The 10,585-nt window shown below is 45.2% G+C and overlaps 1 protein-coding gene across 1 annotated transcript in view; it reads left to right on the top strand.

The window, feature by feature from the left end:
- Nucleotides 1-383: 383 nt before the first annotated feature.
- The window catches only part of LOC114917252 (immunoglobulin superfamily DCC subclass member 3-like), a 17,835-nt gene continuing 7,633 nt past the window's right edge, over nucleotides 384-10,585 (top strand). Inside the window, 8 exon segments of the mRNA XM_065957957.1 lie at nucleotides 384-464; nucleotides 2,781-2,946; nucleotides 5,914-6,240; nucleotides 6,342-6,486; nucleotides 6,587-6,717; nucleotides 7,696-7,833; nucleotides 7,922-8,080; nucleotides 9,918-10,083. Coding sequence (XP_065814029.1) covers nucleotides 384-464; nucleotides 2,781-2,946; nucleotides 5,914-6,240; nucleotides 6,342-6,486; nucleotides 6,587-6,717; nucleotides 7,696-7,833; nucleotides 7,922-8,080; nucleotides 9,918-10,083 — 1,313 coding nt within the window.

Genomic DNA, 10,585 nt, shown 5'->3' with positions numbered 1-10,585 from the left:
GCGGAGCACCTCAACACGGTAAAACATCTTTGTTTACATCCACCAGCGCGCCATCTTCTTCTTCGTGTTTGTTTTTAGCAGCTAGCCAAACACGACATGAACCCACCGCCACCTAGCGGACAGGAGGGTAAAATAACTTTATCTCTGTTTGAGCCACATTGATCTCTGCTACTCTGTTGTTGTTGTTGTTGTTGTTGTTGTTGTTCTGATAACCTGGGACTGGATGCTGCTCTGTTTTTAACTGATTTAAAAATGTTAAAGTTAAATCATGCACTTTGTTTGACTGGAAACGACTGAAGTATAACTCTCTGCGCTGGTTGTTGATGGAGCCTTTAGTTTGTGGTGCCAGACTGGATGTGTGTTGCAGCTCCGTACCAGGACTGATGGGGGCGCTGAGTAGCACAAAGACCGTGTCACTGAAACAACTGGTGGACTCTGCGGGACCAGCACTCTCTGACATCCAGGTGAGTTCTCTGTTGGGGGTCTGTTCTGTCAGACTGGTTCAGAGAAGTCTGGATCTGTGGAGACAGAAGTTCTCTGCTAAGGAGAAGAGCCTGCTCTGAGTGTGCAGTGAGGGAGGGGTTCAACCTGACCCCACGGACATGTTCCCTGACCTCAGCCCGGGGTTCACAGAGCGCAGTGGTCCCCTCCTGACTGTGAGAGCCAAAGAAACATTCAATCTGCACAGCGTGGACCAAAAGACTCTTTACAAAAACTGTGTCAAAAACATGAACCAGAAGAACCTGGCTGATCGAGGGGGGGGGGGCAGGCCCCTCAGTGGAGGACTCTGTACAAACCACCTTTAAAAAAACAAACTGGTGACCTTCAGTGGAGGATTTCACACGGTGCTATTGCTGCTAATGTGTTTTTATCTGTTATTAATCCAGTTATTTTAAATGTCTGCCTGAGAATGTGTTTCATGTCTCTTCTGAGTGCACGAGACTTACTGGTTGTTTTAGTTTTTTCACTGTTGTTTTTAATTCTTTTGGTGTTGTTTTTTCAGGTCCTGTTTTTATCAGTGGAATCCGTTACAGAAAAGAAACTAAATTGAAGTGCCAACTTTTGAACTTTTTAATTGGTGAAGTGATACAGACTGGACCTAATGTTGATGGTGGCCTTGTGGAGGTGCAACATTAAAGCCCGGCTAAGGCTGCAGTTCTGTTTCCACAGGACCACGGGGAACATGGAAAAGTTCCTGGAGCTGTGGAGATATGAGGAAATAATGTGTTGTGTGTCTGAAAAAGGAGAGCTGAGCTTCAGTAACTCTTGGCTGAGTGTTAATGTCAATGTGGTTTTTGATTGAATTTAGAAGTTTGCTTGTTTAGCTTTATTATGTAAATAAAGTATTTTCTAAAAATAAAAATAAATCTACCTCTTCTTCTTCTAGTCTTCTTCTCACTGAATGTGTGTTGACTGTAGATAATAATTTACAGATCATGGTTCACGTTCAGAGAGGATGTCCACGTCATCCTGTTTCTGCCTGACCATTTGTCTCATAGACCATGATGCTTTGCTGCAGATTTAACATCAGTATATAAAGTTGATGCCCCCCCCCCCCCCATTTCTAATGCAGCAGCTCCTCAGCTGTGACCCCCCTCCCCCCTGAGGGTCAGAGGTTTAGTGCCCCCCCCCCAATCATGCTTTCCCTGCTGTCCCTCTGGCCCCGCCCCTCTCCATCAGAGGCCCCTCCCCCTCATCCCCTGGTCGGTCAGGTCAGTTGTGTTCAGGACTCCATGCGAGGAGCAGCGTGTGTGAGCTGCAGCCTGGCAGACAAACTGAGGGATTAATGAACCTTTTCTAAGAGGAGCAGGACTGAAGAAGAAGAAGAAGAAGAAGAAGAATAGTTCGTGTGTGTTTCTGAGCTGCTCGTGTGTGTTTCAGTGTGTGTTTCAGTGTGTGTTGCAGTGTGTGTTGCAGTGTGTGTTTCAGTGTGTGTTTCAGTGTGTGTTTCAGTGTGTGTTTCAGTGTGTGTTGCAGTGTGTGTTTCAGTGTGTGTTTCAGTGTGTGTGTGATGACTTTAAGGATTTAAGGATGAAGATGCTGCTGCTGCTGGGACTCTGCTGCTCAGGTCTGACATGTCTTCTTTCTTAATTATTATTATACCGTAAGACTTCTATTAACAGTCTGTGAAATGACTTTAACTACTGTTGAAAGATTATAATACTTATATATAGATTTATATGGAAGAGTGCACAGGATTATAAAATCATTGATAAATCATGAATTAGACGTTTATTGTCCTGAACACATGGAGCTTTATTCTGTCTCTGATGCAGAGCTGAGACCTTTAAACAGCTCGTTAAAGACGGGCTTCTATTAGGAGTGTTACGGTATTTACATGTTTATTATGAAGGTATGATGATCATATCACTGTCAAACTTTAATGTGAGTTTGTGATGCAGGACGATGTCATATCACTCATTATCATTATATTTATTATTTTAACATTATTATAAAAGTTAACTCTCTGATGTCTCTGTGAGCAGACGGTCCTCACAAATATACATATTCATCACTTCATCTCCATACACACACTCTGTCTGTGTGTGTGTGTGTGTGTGTGTGTCAGTCTCCTATTGTTGTGAGGACCTGCCACAGGGATGAACTTATAAACTAATTTATTAATTCATTATCACTCAATCAAGAAACAACAATAATCATGTTCTAAAAACTCTATTTACACAAACAAACAAACAAACAAACAAACAAACAAACAAACAAACAATCAGAACAAAGTGCGTGTTAACCCTTTAACCCTGGCGCTGTCTGCTGCCTGACAGACCGCACTGAGGGATTACACTGTGTCCTCACAAGTATACAAGAACACTGCTGCCTCTTCAGGGGGCCTGGAAACAGTCACAGTGGTCATTGGGAGGTTTCCAGGTGTCCTTGAAGAAGTTTCTCTGGTCCTTGAACAGGTCATCAGGGTCCTTGAGAAGGCTCCAGGTAGCCTTGAAGTTTCTGCAGGTTGTAACGGGAGTTCCAGGTGTCCTTGAAAACTTTGGTCTTAGATGAGATTGTTCCAAGGAATTTTCCTCGTGTCATTGAGTCCCAGGTGACCTTGAAAATAGTTCCAGGACTCATTAAGAAGAAAGCTGATGAAACAGGAAGTGACTCAGCAGCTCTAATTGGCTCTAATTATTGTGTGTGTGTGTGTGTGTGTGTGTGTGTGTGTGTGTGTGTGGGGGGGGGGGGGGGGGGAGTCTGGTTCTCACGATTGAACCTTCATCATCATCAGTCTGATCACGTCTGTGTGTGTGTGTGTGTGTGTGTGTGTGTGTGTGTGTGTGTGTGTGTGTGTGTGTGTGTGTGTGTGTGTGTGTGTGTGTTGATTAAAAATTGTGAAGTTCACGGTCAGATTTGCGACAATGCACCACAGAGAGAAAGAAGGAGGGGGCGGAGCTTTAGGACCTGAACTCAGGCTCTCATGACCTCTAGGGGCCGAGGTCATTGTCAGTAGGGGGGGATTTAGTGGGCAGGTCATAGTGTGTGTGTGTGTGTGGGGTGTCTGTCTGCTCCAGTGTTTTAAACGCCCCCCCCCCCCCCCCCCCCCCACCCCCCCTGAATAATGAGGACCCAGATGGAGGTTTAATCCTGAACAGACGACAGACCGTCTGATCAGAGAAATAATAACAGCTGACTCGTTTATAAGATTAGTTTTATTTTGAAATCTCTTTTGATGATTTCTGATTTTTAAAGTTTGTCTCGACTGTCAACACGACACTTTGTACGCAGATCTTTTATTTTATTAAATATTTAAATATTAGTTACTGCTTTATTTTGACGGGACAGTTTCCTCATGAGGAGTGTTTCTACCATCGTCACGTTTCACAAACGATGATGAGGGTTTTATGAACAATAATCTCCGTCCTCATCACAGCTGAGTTAGAGACACTGCTCATGGTCCTGATGACATCACTGATGACATCACTATCACCTTGGCAGTAAACCAGCCGTGGTCAGTCTGGACAATTCTGTTGGATCAGTGATGAGTTCAGGGTCCTGTTTGTTCTCTAAAAATGAATTTCTGAGGAGAAAGACACAAAGAGGTGTGAAAAGAGACGCTGTGGTTTCCTCTTCCTGATGACATCACTGATGACATCACTGAGGAGCGGCTGAGAAAGCGTTCTGGCTTGGTGGTGGGTTAAGTTCTGGTTTGATCCGTTGTTTCCGTCTGACTCAGGCTCCGTGACCTGGTTCTGGTCTTTAGACCTGGTTCTGGTCTTTAGCCCTGGTTCTGGTCTTTAGACCTGGTTCTGGTCTTAAATCACAGAATTGAAACATTACATTTCTAAATATTTGGTGTGTATTTGTAGTTTAGTTGCTGAGTTAACGATCAGGAATCTGGATTGAATTTAAATTCTGGTAACAAACCCAGTTAATGGTGTGATGAAGAGGATGATGAAGATGAAGAGGAGGATGAGGAGGATGAAGATGATGAAGATGAAGAGGAGGATGAGGAGGATGATGAGGATGAAGAGGAGAGGAGGATGAGGAGGATGATGAGGATGAAGAGGAGAGGAGCTGAACCAGAGAGGAGAGAAACGGTGATGAAAAGATGAAGATTGATGAAGAGTTTAATGAGGAAGAGGAGGAATGATGTGATGACGAAGGCTTTCTCGACGAGCAGCTGCAGGATGAAGAAGAGTTTCTGTGCTCACCCCCCCGAGTATCTGTTGTGTCTGGTTCACACTGTTGTTGTCTTATTGTTGTCATTCATTCTGAGGGGGGGGTTTCTCCTGCAGGCCGTCGTCTCGTTTCCTCCCACACGAGGACGGAGAGCAGCTGGGACCAGAACAAGATGAAGGCCGGGGGGTCGACAGGGAGGGAGGGGTTGGGGGGGTGGGAAAGTCTCGGCCAAGTTCACGTTGAAAAGAGGAGGGAGAGGATGATGCGTTCACTGACTGTTATTAAGTTTAATGTGAAGAATGATCCTCCAAGTTTTAATTGGAAAATCCTCCCTCAGCTGTCCCACAAACATTAGAATTCACTTCCAGATGAATGAAGTGTGTGAGCTGAAGAGGACACAGTGAAAGTTTCTTCTTTTACTTTATGATCTTTGTAAATTACATCAGGAGGATTCAGAGTCATTATTCCTCATTTTTCTGCAGACAGATAAAAAAGGACTTAAAGGAGCAGTATGTAACTCTGCCCCCTAGTGATTAAAATGGGTACTGCAGTCTAAATTCTAAACATCATAGAGAGCTGTCTCCCCCCCCCCCCCTCCTCTCTAGAGTGGATGCTCACTCAGGTCACCATGTGGTGGACTCTGAAGCTTCAGTGTTTATCCAGCTCTGCATGGGTCTGTAAACCTTTCTGTGTTCTAACCTCTCTCCATTTTTCAAAAGCATCTCCAATATTGATCCTAGTTTGAGCACGTTTCTGCTCGTGGAGCTTATTAGAAACATGCAGAGGCTTTTTAGGTCGGGTACAATCACTTCTATCTGAACCACTTTTCTTGACCGCTTCCATCACTGCAACACCTGTTGACCTGATAACTGCTCTCATATCTGACAAACCGAGGGGCGTCCAAAACGGCCGTGTGGCGGGGGTCGCCTTAAAAGCGCCTACCTTCTCTGGTCCAAACAAATCCAGAGCATTCAGGAGCAGAATCTAAAGTTAGAAGGAGGACATACTGGCTGCTGCATTGTTGTCAGAGAAGCCAGCACTTCAACATAGCATGTTTCCTTAATGATCAGATAGTAAGATACCTTTATCATCTCACTCTCTACACATCTCACTGATTGATCATGAATTTGTGTTACTGATCTCCAACAGCTTCTTCATCATCACCATCATCATCATCATCATCACCATCATGGATGAGTTACAGCTGATTTAAGGTGTCGTTCATTTTTTTAGACCTGGTTGTGTATTTCCTGTTACCTGTGAGACCAAACTGAGGGCTCACAGCTCACTGGGTTTCTGTCTCAGGTGTCATTGGAGACTCCGAGCTTGCCTTCCTCAGAGAACCTGCTGATGTCATCGCTGTGAGGGACCGCCCCCTGATGCTGGACTGTCAGGTGGAGGGGGAGGGGCCAATCACCATCACCTGGAGACAGAACGGAGTTCCTGTGGTAACGAGCGCCAGGGCGACGGTGCTCATTAATGGCACGTTGCTCATAAAGAATGTCGCCAAAAGACGAGAGAGTAACGAGACAGACGCAGGAGAGTATGACTGCGCCGCACAGAACCGCTACGGACGCCTGATCAGCCGCAAAGCCCGCGTGCTGCTCGCCTGTGAGTCACATGACCTCCGAGGTCACACACAAGGTCACACACACTGTAACACACACACACACACACACACAACGTATTGATTACCTGTTGTCGTCACCCAGCCCTCCCCAAGTTCCTCGCTCACCCGGAGAATATGGTGGTGGATGAAGGGGGCGTGGCTAGACTCAACTGTCAGGTAAATGGAATCCCAGAAGCCAACATCACCTGGCAGAGAGACCGACGCCCACTGAGCACCGAGGACCCCAGGTACTGCTGAACGCCATGTTTAATGAACGTTACCGTGTGCTGATACGAGGAGTGTGACGCGAGTTTATTTATATCTGTAATGTGTATTTCTCTCACGCAGGTACACTCTACTGCCTAATGGCGTGCTGCAGATCACTGCCGTGAGGCGAACAGACAGCGGTGTATTTCGATGTGTCGCAACAAACATCGCCAACACCCGATACAGCCACGAGGCCCAGCTGTCTGTCACCGGTAAGACCAGACTCAGGGTTTAATAAGACCAGACTCAGGGTTTAATAAGACCAGACTCAGGGTTTAATAAGACCAGACTCTGGGTTTAATAAGACCAGACTCGGGGTTTAATAAGACCAGACTCTGGGTTTAATAAGACCAGACTCAGGGTTTAATAAGACCAGACTCAGGGTTTAATAAAACCAGACTCAGGGTTTAATAAGACCAGACTCTGGGTTTGATAAAACCAGACTCAGGGTTTAATAAGACCAGACTCAGGGTTTAATAAGACCAGACTCAGGGTTTTATAAGACCAGACTCAGGGTTTTATAAAACCAGACTCAGGGTTTAGTAAAACCAGACTCAGGGTTTTATAAAACCAGACTCAGGGTTTAGTAAAACCAGACTCAGGGTTTAGTAAAACCAGACTCAGGGTTTTATAAGACCAGACTCAGGGTTTAGTAAAACCAGACTCAGGGTTTAATAAAACCAGACTCAGGGTTTTATAAGACCAGACTCAGGGTTTAGTAAAACCAGACTCAGGGTTTAGTAAAACCAGACTCAGGGTTTTATAAGACCAGACTCAGGGTTTAGTAAAACCAGACTCAGGGTTTAGTAAAACCAGACTCAGGGTTTAGTAAAACCAGACTCAGGGTTTTATAAGACCAGACTCAGGGTTTAGTAAAACCAGACTCAGGGTTTAGTAAAACCAGACTCAGGGTTTTATAAAACCAGACTCAGGGTTTAGTAAAACCAGACTCAGGGTTTAGTAAAACCAGACTCAGGGTTTTATAAGACCAGACTCAGGGTTTAGTAAAACCAGACTCAGGGTTTAGTAAAACCAGACTCAGGGTTTTATAAGACCAGACTCAGGGTTTAGTAAAACCAGACTCAGGGTTTTATAAGACCAGACTCAGGGTTTTATAAAACCAGACTCAGGGTTTAATAAAACCAGACTCCTTCTCTCTATACTCACAAAGTGTTGTGGTTCTGGTCCAGTTGCAGGATCCAGGATCTACAAGGAACCGGTCATCCTTTCGGGGCCTCAGAACCTCACCATCAACGTGCATCAGACGGCGGTCCTGGAATGCATCGCCACAGGAAACCCGCGCCCCATCGTGTCCTGGAGCAGACTCGGTGAGATCAGCGATCAATCAGAAACCGGTCAGCGTTCCTGTCAGTGCAGTAACCATGGTAACATCGTGTGTGTGTGTGTGTGTGTCAGACGGGCGGTCCATCGGTGTGGAGGGGATCCAGGTGTTGGGGACAGGTAACCTGATGATCTCTGACGCCACGCTGCAGCACTCGGGAGTCTACGTGTGTTCAGCTAACCGACCCGGCAGCCGGTCCCGAAGAACTGCACTCGGACGACTCGTAGTCCAAGGTACACAAAGACCACACCTTACACACAGGACTGCAAGAGTATTATGGGATGTAAAAGTGAGGGACAGCAGCACTCTGACAGCAAGATGTGGAGGAGGGGACAGGAAGTCTCCCACTTCTTACAAAGATGGAGGTCCAAACTAAACGTGGTCAAAGTTTCAGATCAGGAGGTAAATGTGTGTTGGAGTAATCCCAGGATGAGTCTGCAGGGGGCGCTAAACGCATCGTTCTGTAAATCACGCCATAGTTCCCCGATATGAAACTAAGAATTTTAGCAGACGGCTTCAAGCCTCTGAAACTTCTTACATAGACTCCCCTAGACATCTCATCTTCAGCCGTGTGTGTTTGTGTGTGTGTGTGTGTGTGTGTGTGTGTGTGTATCAGCTGATGGTTTCACTGAGTCTGTCCATCTACTGCTGTCTGCAACACAGGGGTCAGAGGTCATCACACTCATTCTGTGTGTGTGTGTGTCATTAGGATATAGATTTGCATGTGAAGAGTCCACTTCACAATGAGGACTTTATTCACACCCAGAGTCCGTCTGTCACACACACACACACACACACACACACACACACACACACACACACACACACACACACACACTATAATTATACTCACATATTTAGGAATATATATGGAGAGCTCTGGGCCACAGGGTCTGTGAACGCCGCCATCTTGGCTCTTATAATGATCAGTTTCATGTTATAGACTGACAGACATTAATAATCAATAACTGATCAGAGAAGTGAGTCACTCTTTATATCAGATACGTTTGTAAACACAGATCAAACCTGTGTGTGAGTGTGTGTGTGTGTGTGTGTGTGTGTGTCTGTGTGTGTTTGTGTGTCTCTGTGTGTGTGTGTGTGTGTGTGTGTGTGTGTGTGTGTTTTGCTCTTGAACTTGAGTGTGTGTTGTCAGAGTGTGTGAAAGGTCGTCTCTCCTCAAATCAACTTTATTTCTATGTTAATGACCCCTCCCCCCCTCCCCCACACTTAGATGAATGACTCCTATTCACTCCCCCTCCCCATGACCTCTGACCCTCCTTCTCTGTATGAAAGGGGGCGGTCCTTCAGGAGGTTGTGTGAGGTGACACTATGTGGTGTCCCTGTTTGTTTCCGTGGAGACAGAGCAGACGGAGGCGAGACAGCACCTGTCTGTCTGCTGGAGAGGAAGGGTCAGAGGTCAACATGGTGCTCAAACACAAAGACAAGTTCAAGTTCAGAGTGAGGACTTTCTCACATAGTGACGACGACCTCAGAGTCTCAGATCAACAACAAGTTTGTTGTTTGTTTCGATGGATCCGCAGCGTGTCAACAAAGAGCTGAACAAACTGTTTGATAATTATTCATATGATAACAAGGTTCAATCACTTCATATAGAAAGAGGAAATGATGCACGGTTTGAATTAAAGGATATAAATATAAACATTAATGTCACAGGATAAATAAATATGGAGATGAAAGTGAATCCAAATAAAATTGAAGCTATAACGAGGTGTTTAGTCAGAGAGTCTGCTGCCCCCTGCTGGACACAACCGGCACTGTCTACACAATAACACAACACAGAGAACTACAACTCCCACCCAACCAAGAAACTACAACTCACCAACCCAAAGAACTACAACTGTGATGAGAATGTATATACTTATTACAGAACCAATGGAATCAGGAATTATTGACTCCATCCTGTTCTCTCTCCTCCTCCTCTTCTTCCTCCTCTTCCTCCTCCTTTTCTTCCTCTTCTTCCTCCTCTTCTTCCTCCTCTTCCTCCTCCTCTTCTTCCTCTTCTTCTTCCTCCTCTTCCTCCTCTTCTTCCTCCTCTTCCTCCTCTCTCAGCTCCTCCAGAGTTCGTGCAGTGGCCTCAGTCGGTCTCCAGACCAGCAGGGGCCAGTGCAGTCTTCAGCTGCACGGCGTCTGGAGCACCTGAGCCTCACCTGATCTGGCTGAAAAACGGCAAACTGTTGACGCCAAGCGGCAACGTCAAACTGACCAACGGAAACACGTAAGAACCCCGGTCCATGTTTACATGTGTAACATGTGTATATGTGTACATGTGTACATGGGTAACATGTGTATATGTGTACATGTGTACATGTGTAACATGTGTATATGTGTACATGTGTACATGTGTAACATGTGTATATGTGTACATGTGTACATGTGTACATGTGTAACATGTGTATATGTGTATATGTGTACATGTGTATATGTGTAACATGTGTATATGTGTACATGTGTACATGTGTACATGTGTAACATGTGTATATGTGTACATGTGTAACATGTGTATATGTGTACATGTGTAACATGTGTATATGTGTACATGTGTACATGTGTAACATGTGTATATGTGTACATGTGTAACATGTGTATATGTGTACATGTGTACATGTGTAACATGTGTATATGTGTTCATGTGTAACATGTGTATATGTGTACATGTGTAACATGTGTATATGTGTACATGTGTAACATTTGTACCATGTGTAACATGTGTAACAGGT

Source organism: Labrus bergylta, chromosome 8 (genome assembly GCF_963930695.1).
Source record: "Labrus bergylta chromosome 8, fLabBer1.1, whole genome shotgun sequence".
NCBI classification, from domain to species: domain Eukaryota; kingdom Metazoa; phylum Chordata; class Actinopteri; order Labriformes; family Labridae; genus Labrus; species Labrus bergylta.
The sequence above is the reverse complement of the archived record's forward strand: the minus strand, read 5'-3'. Positions and strand labels throughout refer to the sequence as shown.